The sequence below is a fragment of the Sorex araneus genome, chromosome 9 (genome assembly GCF_027595985.1).
Source record: "Sorex araneus isolate mSorAra2 chromosome 9, mSorAra2.pri, whole genome shotgun sequence".
Lineage (NCBI taxonomy): Eukaryota > Metazoa > Chordata > Mammalia > Eulipotyphla > Soricidae > Sorex > Sorex araneus.
The window spans coordinates 1,091,804-1,115,963 of NC_073310.1; the positions used below are offsets into that span (position 1 = coordinate 1,091,804).

Genomic DNA, 24,160 nt, shown 5'->3' on the forward strand with positions numbered 1-24,160 from the left:
GGAAGGGGTGCCATCAGGGGAGGGAGGACAGACCCCAGTCGCAGGGGTGGGGCTCAGTCCAGTCTGAGGCCTGTGTGTTGGGGTCTCCCTGGCTTTTGGGGTGCGCTGGCAGGACTGGGTGGTGCTGTGGGTCTGACCAAGGTTGAGTAGACGCTGGTGTCTGCTGGAAGAGAGGGCAGCCCTGGGGTCTCTGTCAAGCCCCATCACCCATTTTCACAGGATAAAGGTCCCTCTTGGGGGCTCTGGGCTCAGTCGGGGCCTTCGGGTGGCCCTGGGCGGTGGCCAGCACTCACCCAGAGTCCAGGTCCCGGGCAGTCCTTGTCTGTCCCTCGAGTTGTTTGTGTTCGCATGAATGGTCAGTATTCACTGGGGACTGGCGCCATCGGGGCAGCGGGGGTCAGGGTGCTGTGTTCTCTTGGGAGGGGAGCAGGATGGGTACTCAGGGGTGGTCTGGAGTGTGGGGAGGAGCTCAGGTGTGCCCAGGACAGCCAGCGGGGGCCTGGCACCCTGGCCAGGCCGAGTCTGCTGCAGGCCTGTACTTCCAGCAGCGAAGGGGACTTCGGAGTCACTAAGCACCCGGGTGTAGACACGGGTCATCATCACTGGAGGACTGAGTGGCTCAGCACCCAGGTGTAGACACGGGTCATCACTGGAGGACTGAGTCACTAAGCACCCGGGTGTAGACATGGATCATCACTGGAGGTCTGAGTGGCTCAGCACCCAGGTGTAGACACAGGTCATCACTGGAGGACTGAGTCACTAAGCACCCAGGTGTAGACATGGGTCATCACTGGAGGTCTGAGGCGCTTAGCACCCGGGTGTAGACACGGGTCATCACTGGAGGTCTGAGTGGCTCAGCACCCAGGTGTAGACACGGGTCATCACTGGAGGACTGAGTCACTAAGCACCCAGGTGTAGACACGGGTCATCACTGGAGGACTGAGTGGCTCAGCACCCGGGTGTAGACATGGGTCATCACTGGAGGACTGAGTCACTAAGCACCTAGGTGTAGACACGGGTCATCACTGGAGGACTGAGTGGCTCAGCACCCGGGTGTAGACATGGGTCATCACTGGAGGACTGAGTGGCTCAGCACCCGGGTGTAGACACGGGTCATCACTGGAGGACTGAGTCACTAAGCACCCAGGTGTAGACACGGGTCATCACTGGAGGACTGAGTCACTAAGCACCCAGGTGTAGACACGGGTCATCACTGGAGGTCTGAGTCACTAAGCACCCGGGTGTAGACACGGGTCATCACTGGAGGTCTGAGTGGCTCAGCACCCGGGTGTAGACAGCCAGGGAAGGCTCTGGCTCAGGGGGCTGTCGCGGTGAGGCCGCCTCCGGCTCCTGCTGGCGGAAGATGCCTTTCCCCTCCCTGGGTGGAGGAGTTTTCTGGAACCTATTATGGGAAACGCAGCTACAAGCTGACAAGTCACTGGGCGACCTTTCCCCGCACGGTCAGGGTGCCGGGCCAGTCAGTGTGTTTACCCCGAGAGCTGCTTGGAAGGCGGCCCAGCCGTCCCCTCGGTCAGGCCCAGGCTGAGCCTGCGCAGGGCTGTCCACCCAGCAGCTTCCGCTGGCCACCAGAGCCAGACCGGTGCCTGCCGAGCCGAGGGCCTGGGAAACGGGGACGACAGCTGGGCGTGTCCCGTGGGTCTGGGCGTGTCCCCAGGGCCTCGGGCGCGCCCGGCTGCAGGACCTCCTTCCCCTCCCCTCGGGTCTGCTCTGAGGCCGAGTGCCTGCCGGGGCTGGCAGGAAGTGGTGGAGGGTGGCCATTGCAGGCGGGGTCCTGCCTGTCCCAGGCTCTGCCCTGCACACGCGGGTCAGACACGGCCCTTCCCCCACCCCAGGACCTCCCAGCCGCTCAGGGCGCTCCACAGCCCCACAGCTGAGAGGGGTTCCTGGCTGGGCAGTTGCTGTTCCTCTGAGCAGCTGGTTCCCACGGCAAGGGAGACAACCACAAGACTGTGTGCACACACGTGCACACCTGCCTGCACATAAAACAGGCACACAGCCTGCATGCACACACTCAAATATGGCTGCACGCACCTGCATGCATACATGCACACCTGCACTCACAGACCCGCATATACACCTGTGTACATACACCTGCACACACACCCGCATGCACACTTCACTTGCTCACACACCTGCACAAACACCCCTGCACACATACCTTATATACACACCTGCAACACACCCACATACCCCCTGCACACAAAATAGGCACACACTCAAATATGCCTGCACACACACCTGCATGCACACACACCCACACACACACCTGCATGTACACCTGCACAAACATGCCTGCATGCATACCTGCACACACCTCATGTACACCTGCACGCAAACCTGCATGCACAGCTGCATACACATCTCATACCTGCACACATACCTGCACACACATCTACATGTACACACACCTGCATACAAAAATGCATGCACATACCTGTACACACACCTCACATACACCTGCACGCACACCTGCACACACATGGGCACACACGTGTGCACACGCAGCATTTTGCAAGGACAGTTCCACTTCTGTGGGGAGCAGGGGAGGCAGCTCTCCCTCTCTGAAGCCGCGGTGCTCCTTGCAGGTGACAGGAGAGGAGCCCAGGGGCTCCCGGTCAGAGGCAAAGGGGGAGGAGGAGTTCAGGGGCATCGGGGCGTCGAGGGGATGTTCTCCAGCAGATCCCGGCCCTGCCCGGTTCCGGGGTGCCCCTCTGTGGTCGCTGCGCCCTCGCTGCCTGCGGACACGCAGCCGTGACCCCCCTCTCCTGAGGGAGGTGGGTGGGTGTACGCGCGCTGGCTCCCCTCCCCGAGTCCCTGCGATTGTGTGCGAGTGTGTCTGTCTTCCCTCAATTAACTTGTCAGCCTCCCGTATTTTTCAGGCAAAAGAAAGCATTTCAAATTACCCTAAATTGTTTAAATCAATGTGCTTACTGATTTGTGTGAGTCCCGGATTGGGCTGCGGTGCCTCCACTGGGGTCTCGCGGCGGCTCGAGCACGCTTGGAAGGCGTCTAAGAGAAGCATTCTTACCTAAACCAATGGATTAGATTGAGGGGGAACGACTCTTTCTGATTTCTCGCAGGTCTGAGTAACACAGGGGCTGCCGCGGTGTGGCCCCCTCTGCGGCCACTCGCTGTGGGAGGGGCTGCGCCTGAGCTCTGGCTGCCACCCCGCAGGTCCTGGAGACCGTGGGGCAGGGCGGGTGGGGTTCAGCTGCTGCTGACCCTCTTCCTGCCTGCAGGTCAGCGCACCTGGGGTGGGGCAGGGGAGAGGGCGGCTGTGTGGAGGAGAAACGGGGGCCCGCAGCTGGGGCTGGTCCCAGGGGGGCTGCCAGGGTCGGTCGGAACTGGGGAGGGGCAGGGGCTCTGGGGCTTGCCTTGCACGATGCCTGACGCCCTGTGGCCCCCGAGACAGCGGCAGCACCCCTGGGCCTCGGGCCCTCTCCGGAGACCCTCTCGGTGTCTTTTGCTTTTCTGGCAGTGGCCGGGGGCGGGGGGGGGGGGCGCCTGCGTCTGGCGCCCTTGGGCTCCTGCGTCTGGGACGAGCCTCAGAACTGCCACCGCCCGCCCTCGGGGCCCGAGGAGAAGCCGCGGCTCAGAGACTGGCCGTGGGGGTGGACAGAGCAGCCTCTGGGGCCCGTCCAGCCGTCAGCGCCTGCCGTGGGCGGGGCGGGTTTGCAAAGAAGCCAGGGGGGCCCGTGGGCGCGGCTGCTCCCCCGTCAGCCTGGGCCCCGCCGAGTGCTCCCCCGTCCTGGGGCTGCTGCTTCCTCTCGGGATCTTCCAGAACACGTTCTCCCTGCCCCCCTCCCCAACCGCAGGTGCCCTTCAGCCTGTCACGGCAACTTTGGGATGATGAGGTGCAAAAAGGAAATATTTGCAGTACCTCCCTCCCGGCTGGGACCCGGGGCCCGGGAGTCGCGCCCACGGCCAGCCCCCGGCCCGGCCCTGCCTGACGCTCTGCAGCATGGGCGGCCGTCCTGACTCCTGCTGCGCGTCTGGGAGAGAGGCAGGAGGGAGAAGGTTCCAGAAGCCTCCCCTGGCAGCTCCCTGCGTGGACGGCCCTTTAATTATCATCAGTCCCATTGAAGAGTGAAAATGTGCTGTTCTCACCCAGAAACAGAATTTGTTTTGAGGCAAATGGATTGAGAAATAAGAGGAAATATTATTAGATGTGAATTCTGTCTCTGACAATGCTTTAAAGAAAACAGTTTATTTCTGTCCCGGTTTCCAGAACCTTCTGTACTGCCGGTGCCCGCCCCGGCCACTTCTGCACCGGGCGCTTTCTCCTCAGTGTTGTCCTTGTTGGGGGCGGGGGGCGGGGGTGGGGGGAGTCCTGTCCCTCAGCGCTGCGGTGGGCCACCTCCCTTTGCTTGTCAGCATTAGTGCTAGTCAGAGATGCAGAGACGGCCGGAAGTGTGTCCTGGGACACATGCGGGCACGTGCCCGCATGCCCAGATGCTGCCCCCACCGTCCCGCTCTGCCCAGCTCGGTTCAGGCCTCACCCTTTGTCCTGGCCCTCCAGGGAGCACCAGCCCTGGGGCCCGAGTCCCCACACCCACCCCGTGGCACCCGCCCCATGGCACCCGCCCTGTGGCACCCGCATGAGCCCCCCGCCCTGTGGCACCAGCCGAGCCCCCACACCTGCCCGTGGCCCAGGCGCTGTGTTGGACCGACTCCCCTGTCCGCCCTCGGGCTGCCCAGGACAGAGACTGCGTCACGGGCACCATGCCCTGAGTTCGGGGTGGGCACACTCAGCTGCTCCTTCCCCCTGGGCTTGCTGGGGCGGGGAAGCTGGGGGTGGGGGCTGCAGAGGCTGGCTGTGGGCCGGACGCCCTGCGAGGGGGAGTGTCTGGGCCCCCCAGCTCTGAGGCCGTGGCCGGTCTGGCTCAGACGCTGCCAGGGTTCGAGGCCGAGCTGCCCAGTGTGGCCCCCATGGCACCCGAGACCTGCTGCGGCCAGCCTGAGACGGGGGCGGGCGGGGGCTGAGGGGGCGTCCGGGTGCCATGCGTCCATCCCCGTTGCCCTGCCCCACACGGGCCTCCAAAGTCCAGCCGCCTGGCGTGGCTGCGTTCTTCTGGAACCTTCCCGGGAGGCCGGCCATCTCCCGCCCCACCCGGCTCTCGGGCACTGTCGAAAGGCTTCTCCGGGGGGGTGTGACTCTGCCCCCGCAAATCAGGGTCCTGCGAATCCTGCCCGTCCTCGGCCCTGGCTGAGAGCACTGTGGGCGCACCCGGGGTCCTCTGAGTCCCGCCGTCGCCCTGGCCCGGCCACGGGGGTCCCTCTCGGCCTTCCCTGCCCCTGCCCCGCCCCTGCTCGTCTCCCCACACCCCGGCCGCGCAGAGGGAGGCCACTGACCACCTTGGTGAGGGGATGGGGTATCTGGGGAGCCCTGGGACTCCTGCCCTGCTGAGCCGGGGTGGGGGTGGAGGGAGGAGGCGGCCCCTGCCCATTCATTCGCCCGGGGAGAGCCCGGCGCCAGCGTCCCTGTGCCCGTGGCCGGGCTCCCCAGGCGGGACCCAGGGGCTGGGCTGGGCTGGGCAAGCCCCAGGTCACTCGGTTTCCCTGGACAGCACAGCGGGACTGGGGCCCGAGCGGGAGCCGTCCACTCTGCGCTGCCCGCTGCCCCGTGGCCTGGGGCCTCCCCCCCAGGCGTGCTGCCCGGGCCTGTTTCCCTCGCAGCGGGCAGGGCCGTCCGTGTCCCTGTGGCCTCTCGACTCTGCCCGGAGCCCTTCACCCTCCGCAGGCCCAGGGTGACCCTGAGCGCAGCTTCCTGGGTGGGCCCGGGGGCAGACAGGTGCCTCGCCCCTCTCCATCCCTCCGTCTGGGGCATTTCTGTGATGCCCACGTGGCCCTGCCCCTGCCCTGGGCACCGTGACCACCTGCTGTGGCATCGCTGCTTTGTCTTGCCTGCACGGGGCAGACGAGGTGGGCGCGGCTCCCGGCGCGGCTGTGGTGGTCGCACCTGGTGCCGAGATGGACGGGGAGAGGCGGCACGTGGCCACGTGGGAGGGGGAGGGGGAGGCGGAGGCGGGCGGGCCCCACGCACCCCGTCGGCGGAGCCCTGCCGTGCCCGCTTCTAACCGCCTCCCTTCCCCGCAGTGACGCACGGCCGCAGCCCCCTGGAGAGCGTCCAGCGGTTCTCCCTGCTGCCCACCTACCTGCCCGTGGCCTTCCGCGTCCAGCACGCCGACGGGGCCTTCTTCCTGAAGGAAGCCAACCAGGACATCATGCGGAACTCCAGCCTGCAGTCCCGCGTGGAGTCCTTCCTGGTCCACCGGGCGCGCCGGCCGCCCGTGCTCCGGGCCAGCTACGGGCCCTTCTCCGCCGAGCAGGAGGTGCCCCCCGAGCTCCTGCCGCCCGCGCCGGGCTGGCGGCTGCGCGCCCACGTGCTGCAGGAGCGGATCCACCGCGGCCGGCCGCGCGCGCACGTGCTGTTCCACGCGCTGGGCCGGGACTGGGCCGAGCCGGGCCCCGGGGCCGCGCGGCTGCCCTGCGTGCGCGTGTTCGCCTTCCGGGAGACGCAGGAGGTGCGCGGCAGCTGCCGGCTGCGGGGCGAGCTGGGGCTGTGCGTGGCGCGGCTGGACCTGCCGGCCGGCTGGTTCGGGCCCCCGACGGCACCGGCCGGCAGGAGGAGGCCGGCGGCCGAGCCCGCGGAGGGCAGCCCCGTGGAGCTCTACTACAGCCTGCCGGCCGGGGAGCCACGCGCCGACTGCGCCTGGCCCGAGCCCAGGGGCGACGGCGGCTCCCGAGGGGGCCACGGCGACATGGACGAGTCGGGGCCCCCCCTGCAGCGCATCGGCAGCATCTTCCTGTCCCCGAGCCCCGGCCAGCCGCCCCTGCTGGAACTGCAGCTGGACGAGCACGTGAGCGTCCACTACGCAGGGCGCACGGTCCGGCCGGGGGCCGTGCTCACCTTCCCCGTCTCCGTCTCCCGGAACTGCTCCGCAGACCGCTTCACGCTGAGGTGGGTGAGCCCGGGCTCGGTGCCCGGCGGGGCCTTGCGGGAGGAGCGGTGGGCGGGGCTCCGCCAGGCTGCCCCGCGGCAGGCAAGCTCTCCACGCCATGGCTGGCTGGAGGACAGGCGTGCACCCCCCGGACCCACGACTCAGTGGGGGCCAGGGCCCAGCGGGGGCTCGTGCGGGGAAGGGCACGCTCGCGTGGAGCGGTGGTTAGTGCCTGCCGCCCTCCGCACTCCCCCCGCACCCCCCACTCCTTCCAACTGTGCTCTCAGGGAATTCCCGTGGGGTGGGAGAGACCCCAGGGGCTCCCCCCGCCCACCCCCAGGGGCGTCTGCTCTCCCGGTGCCGCCTGGGTGTGTCTGAATTTCCCGGGTGAGAAACGGTGACGAGGGTGCCGGGCCAAGGGCTGTGACCTCCGAGGGGGCGGGGGGCGCCCGTGGCTTCTCCTGGGAGCAGGGGCCAGTGTGCCAGGCCAGAGTGTGTGCGGCCTGTGGACAGACGCGGGTGCGAGGCCCTCAGCCCGGCCACGGGAGATGGGGCAGCTGCTGTGCTCTGAGGGGGAGCGGGCGCCCAGAACCGGACATGCAGGGCGGCCGCGGGCCTGTGCGTCCTCCTGGGCGGGGCTGTGCTGGGGCGTCGCTGCAGGTCTGGCTCCCACGGGTGGTGGCCGGCCTCGGCCTCTCTCTCCGTCCCCCCCCCCCGTCCCCGTTTGAGGGGATGCCTTATTTGAAAATTGCATCGTTGGTGCCGGAGCGATAGCACAGCCGGGAGGGTATTTGCCTGGCCCGCAGCCGACCCGGGTTCGATCCGGGCATCCCAGAGGGTCCCCGAGCACCGCCAGAAGAGATTCCTGAGGGCAGAGCCAGGAGTGATCCCTGAGCATCGCCGGGTGGGACCCCCCCCAAAAAAAGCTTAATTAAACCAAAAACCCGCCTCATTTTTTGCTTGTACCTTGCTCCCACCCGCTGTGATCCGGAACCAGAAATTCCCTTCTCGTCTAAACTGCAGAGGCAGAAACTGGCCTTACCCGGCCTTAACCAGGCTGGCTGCAGGGCACCCTTGGTGGGAGGCTGCTCTGTGGCCCCCGGGACTTGGCACGCATCCACACTCCTGGGGCAGAGCCCCTGAGCCGGCTGGGTCCTGTGGACACAGGTCTTTGTCCAGCTGGTCTGAGGCTGCCGCCGGGCCGGGCCTCTGGGCCCTGCTTCTCTGCCCCTCCTGGACCAGGCGTGACCCGACAGTTCTGCCCTCCGGGGGCCTCTTCGCTCGCCCGCTGTGGGCTGTTGGTGCCGGACTCAGGCTCGGGACGTCCCAGATGGGAGAGCCCCTGACTCACACCTCGAGTCCTGGGACGCGGCCGTGTGGCCACTTAGTCTCTGGGCAGTGAGGAACCTGGGAGCGTGTCCAGCACACACGCGTGTCCCCAGCAGCTGCTGTTCTGGAGAGGTGCTCTCCCCGCCGCGCCCCTCCAGAGACCGGCCACAGACCCCGTTCCTGGTTGGGCCTGGAACCCGGACGCCAGCCAGCGCCTACTGCGTGTCCCCCAGTGTGGCCTGCATCAGCCCAGCCGCTGCCCTGCGGCACCAGGCGTCCAGCCCGGCGGGGTGGGGGCTGGTCCCGGTTCCAGGGACGCTCGTGTGGCGCTGGGCCTGCTGCGGCTTAAACGCTCTAATCACACTCGCGTCTTCCCTGTTTGTGGAAGCAGCTGGAGGTGACCTGGGCCTGGCGGCGTTATTAGCCCTCGGCCTGAGCTTCCGTAATGAGGAAATAATAAAACTGTACGTCTTCCCTAATGAAGTCAATTTGACACTAATTTAGCAGCACTTCCAAATATCGCAGCGAGCGCGGGGCTGCTCGAACCCGCCATCTGCTCTCGTGCCCGGAAGGAGCCAGCTCGCCCGGGCTGCGTGCGGGTCAGGCCCCGGCAGTGGCCCGAGGCTGGGGTGGCAGGGAGGGGGGCCGGGCTGACCGCCCCCGCGGGAGGGACCCCAGCGAAGCCGAGGACGGAGGCTGCCGTGCCCGCGAGCTGAGTGTCTGCCGGGCGCGGTGGGCTGGGCGGGCCCGGCTCCCGGTCATTCCTGGGCCCTGCAGGAGCTGGCCGCAGTCTGGGCACAGATGGGGAGTGGGCAGGGCCGGTCACGGGGACGGCCCCCCGCGGCACGGTCAGGACCCAGCTGCCTACCGTGCGCCCCTCCGTGCTGTCTCCCGGTGGGCCTGTCCTGGGCGTGTGCCCCCAGCATGAGGGCCTGCGTGGAACCCCTGGGCGGACCCCCTGGTACCTGGGCTCGGCCGCCTGCGCCTGCTCCTCAGGGAGCCTCCGGGAGCCCAGAGGGACGGGCCTGGGGCTGGGCCACCCCTGTAGCCTGCCTGGGGCCTCGGGCGGGGGACGGGACGATCCCTCCTCCCGGTTAGGGCAGGGGTGGCTCCGGCTCGGGCTGTTTCCTTAGTCTCCGCGCACGCGTCCATCCGGCAATTCTCCCCGGGCTGCCTGCTGCAGCCGGCTGCTCCCGGGTGCGGGCCAGTGCTGCCGGAACGGGGCCCTCCGGGGTGCTGGAGTGGGGGTCCCCTCGGGGTGCTGGAGTGGGGTCCCCTTGGGGTGCTGGAGTGGGGGTCCCCTCGGGGTGCTGGAGTGGGGTCCCCTCGGGGTGCTGGAGTGGGGTCCCCTGGGGTGCTGGAGTGGGGTCCCCTTGGGGTGCTGGAGTCCCTCAGGGTGCTAGAATGGGGTCCTCTCGGGGTGCTGGAATGGGGGCCCCTCAGGGTGCTGGAATGGGGTCCCCCTCGGGGTGCTGGAGTGGGGTCCCCCTCGGGGTGCTGGAATGGGGGTCCCCTCGGGGTGCTGGAATGGGGTCCCCCTCGGGGTGCTGGAATGGGGCCCCCCTCGGGGTGCTGGAATGGGGTCCCCCCTTGGGGTGTTGGAATGGGGTCCCCCCTTGGGGTGCAGGCCGACACCGCTGTCCTCACTGAGGTGCCCAGCTGTCTGCTCGGCTCAGCCCCCAGCCCCTGGATCCCGGACCCTCGGCTGCCTCCTCACGTCCCTTCTTTCCCTTCCGGGCAGAAAGACCCTCTGAGCTGATCGTGGGCTTTCCTGCCAATCCTGGGTGAGCCTTTCCCCCATACTCCTCCTGCGGAGAAGGTGCTAGAAACCAGCCCCGGCGGGCTCTGGCGGCTGCCCTGGGCTGTCTCCACCTGCGGGTCCTCGCGTCACGCTGCAGAGCGGCTCATCTGCCGGGCCGGGCCTGGCGCCGTGGGCGGGGCACAGCGGCTCTTCCCCTCGCTCCAGCCCCGGGGCCGGTTGGCAGACACGCAGGGTCTCCTGCCCGGCTTGGGTCTGCGTGGCCAGCCTGTGGCGTGCGCCGGGCCCTGTGGTCTGTGCTCGCACAGTGGACACTTCAGGTGTGGGGGAGGGGCAGGTTTCTGTCCTCTCAGCCTCTTTTTCTTTCCGCAGTCCCGGAATTAGGGAGGCGGCCCCTGTGCGCTGGCCTCCAGCAGCCTGGGCTCCCGGCGGGTTGGCTGGGGCAGGCGGGCAGCCGAGGCCGGTCTGCTCCCGGGGTCGGGCCGTCCCTCCTGCAGGTGCCGCAGAGCTGTGCTCAGGGCGTGGCGGCTGGACCGGGCCCCTGGCACTCCTCCGGCCGGCCAGCTCCAGGGCCCCGAGGGAAAGAGGAACACGCCTTCCTTCCCCCTGGGGGCAGGCTGGCCCTGGCGGGGCTGGTCGCACGCCCTCCCGGGAGTCCCGTCCGGCTGTGCTGACCGTCCTGCTGTGTTTCGTGCCCCTCTGGCGCCTCCCCAGACTGGTCCCCCTCGAGGCTTCCTCTCCCCTCCCGGCCCCCTCGTCACTCGCTTCGGGCCCCAGGCTCTCGCCGGCCGCTCAGGCCTGTGTGCGGAGCTGCCGGGACAGATTCACGAGAGCAGAGTTCCCAGTCGGCCGGTGCCTCGGTGGCCACAGACGGAGCTGCCCCAGGCTCAGGCCTGGCGGGGCAGGCAGAGGGCGGGGCCGGCGGAAATGAGCCGACAGAAAACCTGACAGGTCGGACAGACATGGCCAGGGCCCAGGGGCTCGTCAGCGCCCCGTCCGGGAGCCCACAGGCCACATGACGCTTCTCTCCTTCTCTCCTTCCTGTGGGTGAGGGAGCCAGGACAGGAGCAGCACCCAGAGACGTGAGTGGGTGCGAGCGACATGTCCCCATCTACACACATGTGCGCACACACACAGACATATACGTGCACAAACGTGCACACACACAACAGGCACACACATACATGTGTACAAGCACACACAATACACAAGTGCACTCGTGCACACATACAAATACATGCACATGTGCATATTCACATGTGCACACTTACATGCAGAAACACATGCTGCATATACACATGTGCATGCTTGTACACAGTAGACACAAATGCATACATGCACATATGTGCATGCTCAAAACAGATATGTTCAGTGCATGTACACATGTGCATGCTTATAGACATGTTCATGCACACATGTGCACGCACAACCAGACACATTCACACGTGCATGTACCCACATGCACACACAGATGTACATGAGCAAGTACACATGTACACACTTACTTGCACTTGTGCATGTACACACATGCATGCTCACACACATTCAGGCATGCACATGTGGGTGATTGCACACACAGACACAAACGTATGTACACACAAACACACATGTGTACACTCACAGCCATTGTGGTTGCCACATAACATGCACAGACTTTGCTCACATCAACTAGGTTTCAAAGGAGGAAAAAGACCAAGACAGGAACTAGACAAGGGCCCCGCTCTGGGCGGGGGGTCCCAGGGCCAAGAGGGGAAAATTTGCCGTCTTATTATTGTTATTATGGTTGTTGTTGATTTGTCTGGGCGCCACAGCCAGCTGCGCTCAGGGCTGCTCCTGGCTCTGTGCTCAGGGATCACTCCTGGCGGGCTTGGGGCACCATGCGGAGTGCCCGGGATTGAACCCAGGCCAGCAAGGCACATGACAGAGTACCTGTCTTCTCTCCAGCCCATTTGGCTCAAAAAAGAAAATTGGAAAGTAACCTAAGCATTTTGGGAAGAGTTTTTGAGACAAAAGAACATCTGGGCTGTGTGATCCCTTTGAAGATGCCCGTGACTTCATTAAACAGAGGCAAGCAGCTAACTGGTGGGAAATGGCGAGAAGGAGGAGTAGCTCTTTAAGTGAAGAAGTGACCCCGGGAAACAGGTCCGTCGCTTTAGGAATCAGAGAACCAATTGTAAGTGGTGGCGTGGCGGCCGGTACGGGCCCGAGAGTGTCGGGAGACACTGCCATTGATTGCTGGGCTGGGGGCTGGTCCCTCTCTGGGAAGTGAGAGCAGTGCTGGTGCCCCCCGGGAGGTGCTGGGCCCCACTGGCCGGTGCCCGTCTGCAGGAGGCCAACTCAGCGTGCTCGTCCACTCCACGCAGGCCTCCCAGGACTGGCAGCGCCCCAAGCCGCCATCGAGAGGGTGATGGCTAAATAAAATGTGACACAGTTCCATAATGAAATCTTGAAAATGAACCCTGGCCAGCCAGGATCTGTCGATACGAGCACTCTCTGGTGTGCAATCCTAAGCTTAATTGAATGTTGCAGGAAATGCATTCATGTAAAGATGAAAGCATGCGGCAAATTAACCGATCGTGAGGGATGGAGGGGCATTGATTGCGGAGTTGTGAAGCAACGATCAGGCGAGCACGTGTCTGCGGGCACCCTGGGGGTGTCTTTGGGGAGAGTTTCAGGAACGTTCGAGAAACTGCGCAGTCATCCCCTCCTCCGGGTCAGTGGACATCACCATCTTGGAAGCATTTGTTTCCAAGGGTGTTTCATGTACAGCGTGAGGGTATGCATGCGTGTGCATGCATGTGCATGCGTGTGGCACTTGCCAGCTTCCTACAGTGTTCTGACCAGAAGCGGCACGCTCTGCCCGGGGGCCTCAGCTGCAGCAGCCTGGAGGGGACCTCGCATGTCACGGTGGAGCTTGTTGGAAGCGTCCCTGGTTTAAGCTCCCGTAACACACCCACGGATGGGAGAGGCTCTGGAACCTAAATGGGAGTGTTTGCCACAACCTCAGGTGCCAAGAAGCCATGTGAGAGGCGGGGCAGAGCCAGCTGGGAGGAGCCGGGCTGCAAGGTGCAGGAGGCACAGAGCTGCGAGGTGGGCAGGCGCCCCTGGGTGCACAGACACAGGCACGTGTGTGAGGACTGAGAGTTACATATTCTCAATACTTACATATGTGTGTTACGTGGATGTACATGTATGTACGTGGATGTATATACGTAAGTGTGTATGCATGCGAGAATGTGTGGGTGAGTGTGTATTTGTGCATGTGTGTGTGTCTGAGGACGAATGCACGTGTTTGTGTTTGTGTGAATGTGTGGATGTGTTTGAGGACGTGTGTGTCTGGTGTATGTGACTGAATCTGTCGTGTGGCTGAGTGTGTGGTGTGGGGGCATGAGCCCGAGTGCGTGTGCGTGTGTGCGTGAAGGAGGCGCCGAGGAATCCCAGGCAGATCTGAGCCACATTCCACGGCCGCGTCCAATAAGGTCTGATTTCCCGCTCTGCCACTTCTCCGAGTCGCTGTGATTTAAATTCTTCCCCATAATCCCACGGTTTCTCGGCGAGTCTCATTTCTCCCTGGTGGAAAATCTCATTTGGCTCCGACGACAAGAGTATTACCCACTTAGGAGCAGCTGCGGAGAGGAAACAAGGAGCAGAGTCGTTGGCGTTGAGGGCTCCGGCTCCGGCTCCCGGCGTGCCCTGCACCTGGCCTGAGGCCACGGCCAGCGAGCGCCCTGCCGGGCCGTGCACGGGGCGTGTTAGACCGAGTCTGAAACCAGACCCTCTGCGTTTCCAGGGAGAGGGGGTCCTGGCGTCACCCGTCTGCATGGAATCCGAGTGCGTGGAAAAGTGCCCGAGCCGTCTGCTCTCCGCCGGGGGGAGTCGGCCCGCCCCCCCGCCCACGCTGCCCCGCAGTGCCCCCGAGAATGGCCCGGGAGCCCAAGCACATTCGCCCCCCTCTGTCCCTCCTCTCCCGCCTCAGCTGCAGCCGGGGACTCGGGGTTTGCCTTGGACCTGCCCGGACGGACAGGCCGCTCTCCCTGGACAGCTCATGGCTGGGCTGTCTCGGCCGTGCGCCCCCCGCTGTCCTCGGCCCTTCCCTGGTGCGGAGATGGATATTGGGCCTCAGTCTCCCACCGAAAGTGAGCCCCGGCCCCGACCCCAGCCCTGAGACTGACCCTCACGGTCTGGATGGAAGCGGCAGTGTCCAGGAGAGCCAGAGCCGTGAGTGGCCCAGTCTGGCCTCCATGTGGGCCACGGCCATAGTGTCCACCCAAGGTTCCCACGGGGGCGGGCACTGGACAAAAAGCCCCTGGGTCTCCGTATGGCGCCGTCCCTGGGCGCCCTGAGACCAGGAGGGAGCCGTGGTTTAAGTGTCCATGGGTGGACGCAGGGGAGCCTGGTTTCCCGGTGGCCGTGGCCACGGCCCATCACAGTCTCCCTGGAGCAATGATCCGCCGGGCGCTCCTTGGCGGGTCCCTGGGTGTGTCCCCTCAGTGACTCAGTGGCCCTTTCTGTCTCCACACTGTGTCTCGTCCCTAGTAACAGGGAAGCTCTTCCTCACAGGACGGAGCCCCCGGGCCTCAGCACTTCCAGGGCCGCCCCTCCTGCCCGGACGCCCCTCCTCACAGAGTGAATTGAGTAATCATTCTCGGGGTGGCACGGTGCCTGCTCTGCCCCCGAGACCCAGGCGTGTAAACACAGCTGGGCCGGCTCTGAGTGGCTCTGCCCTCGCCAAGGGCCCGAGGGCGTCTGTTCCGTCGGGCTCGTTTGGGGCCACACCTGGCAGTGCTCAGGGCTCACTCCTGGCTCAGCGTCCAGGGATCAGTCCTGATGGGGCTCGGGGGGGCCCTGTGGGGTGCCGGGGATCAAATGGGGCTGGCCGTGCTCGAGGAGGCGCCCTCCATGCGGGCCGTGGCTCCGGCCCCGGCGTTCCTTAAGAGGTTGGGTACCACCAGATTCGTTGTATCATCATCGTCGTGCTTGATGATAATGTTGCAGGAGCCATTTGCAATAATCGGCAGAGAAAGGTATTTTGTGATTTTTTAGGACGCGTTGTGCCAGATCTCACAGAGAAGAATGACAGGGCTTGTTTTTATTTCACACACTTATTATTTTAGAAGAAAAAAAATCAAGCTGCTTCTCAATTCACAAAATAGCAGCTTTTCAGGCTGACTCCTTTTCTGATGCCCAGCAGGAGCGAGGAACGAGCAGACGCTGGTTTGTTTCTGGAGCGTCTGCAGCTGGAATGTCGGGAAAGCCCCCTTGCTTGCCGTGCCGTACATTCTAAGTCGTTGTGTTATTTTCCCTCTTTTTCTGTTCTCTGTTGGGCTGGCGAGGCCCAGAGCATCCGGGGTCTGCGACGCCCCCCGCCCAGCAGGCCCAGCCTCTCCAGACGGGCGCTGACGTGGCCTCGCCACCCTTGGGATCCCTCCTGTGACAGACGCGGGACGATGCCTCCAGCCCAGACCCCCCCCCCCCCCCATTCCTCACTGCCGGCCTTTTCCGCCTCCGTAGGCAAGACCCTGCCCTGGACTGGCCAGGCTGAGCCCGCGCGGCTCCCCCGCGGGGAGCAGGGCCAGCCCTGCCAGGGCCTTCCTGCCCCCCCCCAGCAAGTGTAGCGCTGAGGGTTCACAAGCCCCGGATGAGAGGGAAACCCTCGGGCCTCTCCCGCCTCCCCGCCAGTGACAGGTGCGGGCAGTGCTCCCAAGGGAGGCTGCAGACCAGACACCTGGCGTGGCGGGGCGTGGCATGGCGTGGCGTGGCGTGGTGGGGCGTGATGGGGCGGGGCAGGGCGGGGCGTGGTGGGGCGTGACAGGGCGTGGTGGGGTGGGGCGGGGCGGGGCGTGGCGGGGCGTGGTGGGGCGTGGCGGGCGGGGCGGGGCGGGCGGGCCACTCCACAGGGGTTCCCAGGGGAGAGAGACCCGCCTGTTCCAGTTACAGCAGCACCAGACGACCACCCAACGTCGGGAGCTCAGCCAGCACTCTGGCTCCTGGGCAGCGGGAAGGGACTGAGCCGGGCGCTGGCCCCGGCTGGCCTCAGGCCTCAGGTCCGTGTGCCTGGGCCTCGAGTGGCCATGTGCCTGGGCCTCGTGTGTTCCGTGTGCCTGGGCCTCGTGTGTTCCGTGTGCCTGGGCCTCGTGTGTTCTGTGTGCCTGGGCCTTGTCTGTTCTGTGTGCCTGGGCCTCGTGTGTTCCGTGTGTCTGGGCCTCGTGTGTTCCGTGTGCCTGGGCCTCGTGTGTTCCGTGTGTCTGGGCCTCGTGTGTTCCATGTGCCTGGGCCTCGTGTGTTCCGTGTGCCTGGGCCTCGCGTGGCCGTGTGCCTGCCCCTCGGCTTTCCCTTCAGCCCCGAGGCACCCTCCGAGCCACGGGCTTCCGGGGACTGGAGCTCGGGAGTCTCGGCTGCTGAGACTCCGACCAGAAGCCCCAGGGGCTGTTTCTGCCCGGTCCCCTCAGGCAGCCCCCAGGCCGGCCTGGTGCCGGGAGTGTGGCTACGGGTCACACAGACAGGGTGCTGGCTGCCTGGCGCCTGCGGGCTGAATCCAGACGCGCAGAAGCAGGGTTGTGACTGCCGGGAGGGGTGGGTCCCCCCGGGCAAGGGGGGTTATCAGAGTCTGCGGGGTGAGGGGACGCAGGAGAAAGGAGACACACTGTGCGCCCTCGGGCACCCACGGGCCCTGAGAGACCCTCCTTCCCTCTGCCCGCACAGCCGGTGCTTCTGCCTGCAGCCGGCTGCCCGCGGCGCCCGCCCTGGCAGCTCCCGGGGCCACGTCCCTGGGGACTCCTGGGCGATGGCGGGACCGATGCCTGGGTCTGACTCGTCCCCGAGCCAGCGGGCAACGGGCTGGTCCCGTCCCCGTGTTGACTGATGGAGGGAAATTCCAGGACAAGAGCCGCGGGACCCGCCAGGGCGTCCGTGCTCACGGCCCGCTCCGTGCCAGCCTCCGTCCCCTGACCCTCAGGTGGGCTGCCCCTCCGTCCCCTGACCCTCAGGTGGGCTGCCCCTCCGTCCCCTGACCCTCAGGTGGGCTGCCCCTCCGGACGGTGCTTGAGTGTCGTCAGGCTCGTGGCTTCCAGGCCCCCGGCCGGCGCTGCAGACACTGCTCCCCTCTGCCAGGTGCTCACAGTGACGGGCTCACCTGCTGTTCAGAGCATTTGAACTGGGCGCCATCCCGCCCTCCCCCGCCTCGCCCAGCCCTGGCCCCCCTGTCCCCTCAGGGCTCCGTCCTGGCTCCTGTCCTGCCAGCCCCGGGCTGGTCAAGGGTGCGGCTCTAACAACACTGGACCCCGGAGCGCTCCTCCCGCCCTGCTTTCTCCTGGAGGGCTTCCCGGTGGCGCCAGCTGCGCCTCTCCTTTCCCACTGGGGGTTGGGAAGGTCGCACCCACTCTCGACGGCTCTGGGTCCGAGGAGACATTTGGGCACGTAGAAACAAATCTCGGTGCCTCTGACGGTGCTGAAGGGGGAACCGCCCGGACGCTGCGCTCACGAGCTCGGCGGCGGCTTCCTCCGTGTTGTTGTTGCCGGGGAGACAAATGACTCTGAGTGTTGGTGCTGCTGTTTGACTCGACTGCCAGCAGCTCCCGCGCCCCCGCGGCGAGCCTGCCGTCAGGGTGGCCTCTGCAGGGGCGCGGCCGCTGACCACTGTGTGCGCTGGCGCGAGGGCCAAGCCCCTGGGCGTCGGAGGCCAGTCAGGGTCGGCGGTCCTGCTGGCGTCCTGTTAGCGGCACACTGGGGGGTCGGCGAGTAGGTGGGGGGTGGGAGTTTGATGATGGAAGCTGCTGGCTGGTGGCCGCTCTCCCTCCCCGCCTCCCCTCGCTTCTACACAGACAGGGCCCTTGGCTCCCACATCACCCCGATGAACCAGGGCACCCTCCTCCGGCCAGTGGTCAGCACCGGGATCCCTCTCCAGCTGACAGGCAGGGCCATCGGGGTCACGGGGTTCCAGGAGGACACGGGTACCGGGGGGGAGCGGGTGTCTATTTACCAGCTGGAAGATCAGGGAGCAAGAAGGGGTGAGGGGTGGGGAGGCAGGAGGAAGAGAGGGCGGGCGTGGGGACAGGAAGTGCAGCTCAGAGACCCTCAGCCTGGAGCTGGTCCCCTCACTCCTGCGGCCGAGGCCTGCCCCACCTCTGGGGGATGGGCTGGGGGGCCCCTCCCCAGTGGTCATGGGATAGCTCGGCCCTCGCGTGGCTCCTGTCAGGCCCCGGCCCCACCTGCTGGGCCGCGGCAGCTCCGGTGTCAGGGCTGGTCGGGCCTTTGCCTGTTTAAGTTCTGCGCGTGGCCAGCAGCGTCCAGCCAGGAGCCGGGGGCGGGCAGAGTCGTGGGTTTCTGGGCAGGCCCCCTTCGCGCTCCGACCCGGCCCTTCCCCGAGTCCCTCCCTGCCCGGTGTGGCTGGGCCTTCCTGGCCGGCCGAGTCTCTCTCCACCCCTGCAGGGCTGGAGCTGCAGGGCTGTCCACTGTCGCCGACGGCGACTCCAGACAGCTGCGGCCTCATGCCTGGAACTGCCCGTCACTGCAGCACGGACGCATGTGCGGGCCGACACCCCTTCCCTCCGTCTGCCCGGTGTCCACGTGTGCAGTTCTACCCGCCGCTGCCGGCCCCACCCCAGCCCCACCCCAGGCAGGGGCGACTCGCTGACCCCGGGCTCCTCTCGGCTGCTCCCGCGGAGAACGAGCCACCTGGCACCTTGAGGCGGTGCGTCCGCTCACCGTGATGTGTGTCTCCGTCCGAGCTCGGGTGCACGCCCCGCCTCCCCGGGGGATCTTGGCTGAGGTGACACGGGTCCTCACGGTGGCACGTGGGCGCCCGGACAGGGGGGCTGCGGCCGTGGGGGTCTGTGGCGGCAGCAGGCTCCGTGGCTCAGGCGGAGCTGCGGGTTTGACGGGAGGCTGCGCCCCGCGTGGCGCCTTCGCTGGAGGCCAGATCACAGACGGCCGTCGCAGCGGCTCACCGGGAGAATGTTCTAGAAAACAGGCAGGAGGCCGGCCGCTCACCAGAGGGAGCTTCCGGGGCCAGACTCCGGAGACGGAGGGAAGAGCTGACAGGTGGGCCCCGCCCCCTGCAGGGCCCTGGCGAGCATCACCGCCCATCTGCCCGGGCGCCCTGTGACCCGGGTCTCGGAACCCTCCGTTCCTCGCTGGGCCGTGGTCGCCAGCCAGAGCCCCCGTACCCCTGAGCAGCCCTGGGGCCAGACCAGCCCCACCTCGTGCCAAGAGCCAACTCGGCACACGGGCGCGGGAGGCTGTGCACGCTGCTCAGCGCCCTGGCAGGAGAGGGCAGGGGGCCGCCCAGGGGGGCTGCAGGGCAGGGGAGGGGAGGGGCGGACTGGGTCAGGGGTCGCCACAGGACCCTCCGCAGGCGCTGGTACCTCTTATTAAGTCCCCGCAATATTCTTGCAAGTTCAATGAAGAAGTGAAAACAGAATGTAAAAGAAAACGACGTATTTTCAGAGTTAAGGGTTCTCGGGGGAGTTAAGCCGGTAGCTGCGTTTGTGCCGTTCCCTGGCAGGGAGAGTGCGTGATGGCCAGAGTCCAGCGAGGAAGGGTCCTCACCTCCGTGGTGCTGCCCACTGCCCCAGGGGTGCGGCCATCTGTGCCCTGGTGTTAGGGCAAGGCACCCCTGCCGATACAGCAGGTCCTGGACCCCGCAGCCCTCAGTGACCAGGTGGACATGAGGAGGAGGAGGAGGAGGAGGGGGAGGAGGAGGAGGGGAGGAGGGGGAGGAGGGGGGGAGGAGGAGGAGGGGACGGGAGGGGGAGGGGGAGGAGGAGGAGGGGACGGGAGGGGGAGGGGGAGGAGGAGGGGAGGAGGGGAGGAGGGAGAGAGGGGGGGAGGAGGAGGGGAGGAGGGGGAGGAGGAGGAGGGGGAGGAGGAGGAGGGGACGGGAGGGGGAAGGGGAGGAGGAGGGGAGGAGGGGGAGGAGGAGGAGGGGGAGGAGGAGGGGAGGAGGGGGAGGAGGGGAGGGGGAGGGGGAGGAGGGGGAGGAGGAGGAGGAGAGGGGGAGGGGAGGAGGGGGAGGAGGAGGAGGGGAGGGGGAGGGGGAGGAGGGGGAGGAGGAGGGGCAGGAGGAGGGGAGGGGGAGGGGGAGGAGGAGGGGAGGAGGGGGAGGAGGGGAGGAAGCAGCGGCCAGATCCTTGCCGGGACGGCCGTGGCCTGCCTGTAGTGATGATGGGTCCCCGACACGTTTCCTTGGGAGCACTTCGTGTCTTCTCTGGAGGACAGGGTGAGGCAGCGTCCGCCCCGAGCTTCGGGACTCTGCCCTGTCACCTGCCCTAGCCCTTTCACTCCGAAGTTCTGACCTGCCGACCACACCCTCGCACCCACACGCAGCCTGTGGAGCGGGCGTTGAGTGGACGCGTGGCTGAGGAATGACTCAGAGCGAGGCCCCTGCTCGGTGCGTTACTCACGGACAGGGTCAGATGGTCACTGTGGGCCAACAGAGCAGCTTAGAAGCGTCCCCCGGGGGCCTGGACAGACCCTCCTGCCCCTCCCTCTCCCCCTCTACCTCCTCCTCCCCTTTCCTCCTCCCCTTCCCCCCTCCCCCTCTACCTCCTCCTCCCCTTCCTCCTCCCCCTTCCCCCTCCCCCTCTACCTCCTCCTCCCCTTCCTCCTCCCCTTCCCCTCCCCCTTCTACCTCCTCCTCTCCTTCCCCTCCCTCCCCCTTCCCCCTCCCCTTCCTCCTCCCCTTCCTCCTCCTCTTCCTCCTCCCCTCCCTCCCCTTCCCCCTCCCCTTCCCCCTCCCCCTGTGCCCCCTCTGTTGAGCCACAGACAGACACAGCCCCCGCCGGCCTGGTCTCATGGCCTGTGCCTGTGGCCGAGAGAGCGAAGGGAGGACCCACGTGTAGTGGCAGCTCGGTGTGTGCATGGAGACATGCGTGTAACACGTGATGGCACGTCTGCTCAGACGTGTGTGCCTGTCGCTCCGTGATGATGTGTTGCTGCGTGTTGCGTGTCTGCTGTCCGTCTGCTCCCGGGAGGGGGTGAGGGTGAGCCTGGCCTCGTGCTGGGCAGCGCCTAGCGGGGCCCGGGGCGGCCAGTCTGGCTTCGCTCAGCTGCTGCTCGTGCCCGTGGCCAGGGTCCCGGCAGCCCCCCGTGCCGGGCCTGGGGTCTCATGGATGTCGCCTGGTGAGGCGCTTCGGTCTCAGTGACCGCAGCGGCGGGCCGGGGTCATTGCCTGGTTACAGGGCGGCCCCTGGGCTGTGTCGCTGTGTCACCCGCAGGACCCGTCCCCATGGGCAGCGTGTGTGTGCGGCCTCGGTGTCGCTCCCTGCCCTCCCCCCGGGCGTGGGCGTGAGTCTCAGGAGAGCGGAGAAGGCCTCGCCCGAGGCAGGGCGCGTGGACGCTCGAGTGCCGCCTGCGGGGTCTCGCGCCCGCCGGCCTGAGGGCTGCCAGATGGCCGCGAGGGGGGGGGTGCCCGGCTCAGCCGTGGGAAGGAGGACGTGGCCTCGCTGAGTCTGTGGGGGTGAAGCGGGTCAGCACGTCGGGGGTTCCTGCAGGCCGGGCGCTCACCTCGCGGGGCCCCAGAGCTGGACACCCTGGACAGTCCCCGGCGTCCAGCAGAGCTGACCCCACACGCTTGGCCGTGGGCTAGCTGGGCTCAGCTTCTCGTCCAAGCGTGAGGCTTATGGGGCGTGTGAGATGCTGCCATGTGTGTGTGTGCACGTGCACGTGTGCGTGCTTGCATGCGTGTGTGTATGTGTGAGTGTGTGCGTGTGTGTGCATGTGTGTGTGCATGTGTGGGGTGTGTGTGCGTGTGTGAGTGTGTGTACATGTGTGGGGGTGTGTGTGCGTGTGTGTGAGTGTGTGTACATGTGTGGGGGTGTGTGTGCGTGTGTGAGTGTGTGTACATGTGTGGGGTGTGTGTGTGCATGTGTGAGTGTGTACGTGTGTGTGGGTGTGCGTGTGTGTACATATGGGGGGTGTGCGTGTGTGCATGTGTGAGTGTGTGTACATGTGTGGGGTGTGCATATGTGTGCATGTGTGTGTACATGTGTGGGGGTGTGTGCGTGTGTGTGAGTGTGTGTACATGTGTGGGGTTGTGTGTGCGCATGTGTGAGTGTGTGTGCATATAGCAGCTTTGAGGGGGGCTGCGGGCACACGGGCATGGGAACCCGTGACACGGACGCTGGGGGTGTTCGCGGCGCCTGAGCCAGGGACTGTTCCAGCAGCTCCCCGGGGCCCGGGGGGTCCTGAGAGTCGCTGAAGCCGGGCCTGGCGCCTCCCCCTTGCTTCGTTCTCAGCCTCTCGGTGTTGAGGAGACGAGAGCACTGTGTGAAGGGGCAAAGCCACCGCTGGTCTCTGGGGCTCGGGCGGGACATCCTGGGAGCTTTCAGCACTTTCCCTTGGGGCACCCTCGCGTGCAGGGGTGGGGCGCCGCCTCCTGCTCCCCTCCCAGCCCCCACTGCCTGGACTCCACCGCCCTGGGGGGGGCAGGGTCCCCTTTCTCCCATTAGCGGGAGCTGTTTCCTCCCGTCCTGTGTCTCCTGGCTCACACGTGCCACGTGGACTTCCTGTCCAAGCCGGGACGCTTAGACCCTGACGAGGCTCATCTCACAGTGCTCACTCAGGACTGGGGTCGCAGAGCCCCGTGGGGTGACTGTCTGCATGTCATGGTGCATAGAGCAGACGGCGCCCCCCCCCCCGCCCCCTCCCCACGGCCCGGGCCGGCCATGCCCTCTGCGGACTCGGAGATCAGCCCAGACCCTGGCCCCTGCTCTCCCGCCCTGCCGCCCCTGATTCCCACACACCATGGTCCACAGGGGCAGCCGAGGGGTGCGAAGGGGACCTCAGGGGCCACCGCCCCCTCCTAGCCTGGCGGGTCTGGGAGAAAGTGGTGACAGGCGCCATCTGGTGGCCCACGCCACAGGGCGGGGGTCAGGGGGCCTCTGGCCGGGAGTGGGGGTCTCCGCTGTGGCCACGGGCAGCTGGGTCCTGGGCAGGTGGGCTGGGACAAGGCTGGCCGGGAGTTTCCGGAAGCTGCCAGAAGCCGCCCTCTCACGCCCCCCACCCGTCACCCAGCGAGCTCCGAGGAGTTTCCCGAGTCCCGGGCGCCCTCACTGCGGGGTCGAACCCGAACCTGGCGCTTCTCTAATTAACGGCCACGCAGGCCTTTGTTCTCGGCTTAACACTGATTAAAATTCCATTAGAAACGGTCGTCCTGCGAGTCTCCGCTGGAGCCTCTGGGCGCTGATAAGGTCCTGAGGCCACGGCCGGCTCCGCCAGATGGGGACCCGGCCTCGCCCGAGGTGGGCGCTTCCCCGGTGCAGCCTCAGCAGTGACCGGAGACGCCCCTGGGGTGCCCAGTCTCTGGTTTGGCTGAAGACTGAAACCAGAAATCTCGACCGAACTGTGCCGGGCAGGGGGAGTGTCCACCCGTCCGCGGCCGCCCCAGCTGCAGGCACTGGGGCCCCGGGTGGACGGACGAGGCCGGACACTGAGGCAGGCGAGGCTCCCCCCCCGTCCTGCCGGCCCCAAGGAACAGCAGCAAGTCCAGGGCCCGGAGCTCCGGGGACAGAGGCCCGTGGCTGTGGCCGTGGCCGGGGAAAGTGTCCGTGTGTCCAGTGACTCAGCGTCCGAGCTCTGGTTCCGGCCACTCCGACCACGAGGGCTGAGTCCAGCCTCCGGACGGCTGGGCGGCTGGGCTGATTCTCGGGCGGAAGGAGCCGGGTACAGGGCTGTGGCTGGAGGCCGCCTGGGCGCCCTGGACAGGCCCTGGGGCCACTCCGGACCCCACAGGGCAGGGAGCACCGGGTCTTCTGCAGGGCTTGCTGTGTGGGGACGGGGGCCACTGTCGCTGCGGCCGAGCTCGGCCCCCTCAGTGGCGGCAGACGGACGCCATCGGCATGTTTCTCGAGCAAATGCCACGCTCCCGACGAGTCTCCGGTCAGCGTGTCCCCTCCCAGGCCGAGCGTGTGCAGAGCCCAGCTTCCTCGGCAGGACGCCCCGGGCCCAGCCAGCTGCTGTCACCGAGAGCAGAGCTGGTCCCGGGGCTGCAGGAGAGGGGAGCGTCTCGGGGGCCGGGGAGGGGACGCCATGCAGAGTGGCCGCGTCCACCTCCTCCCGGGGCCTCCGACCCTGTCCTTTGCACGGACTCCTGGAGCCCCCCCACCGTGTCGGC

The 24,160-nt window shown here is 66.5% G+C and overlaps 1 protein-coding gene across 1 annotated transcript in view; it reads left to right on the plus strand.

Annotated features, from left to right (window-relative positions):
• TMEM132D (transmembrane protein 132D) overlaps positions 1–24,160 on the plus strand; it is a 125,275-nt gene that overhangs the window by 22,466 nt on the left and 78,649 nt on the right. Inside the window, exon 2 of the mRNA XM_055147620.1 lies at positions 6,118–6,982. Coding sequence (XP_055003595.1) covers positions 6,118–6,982 — 865 coding nt within the window. The remainder of the gene's footprint in view (positions 1–6,117; positions 6,983–24,160) is intronic.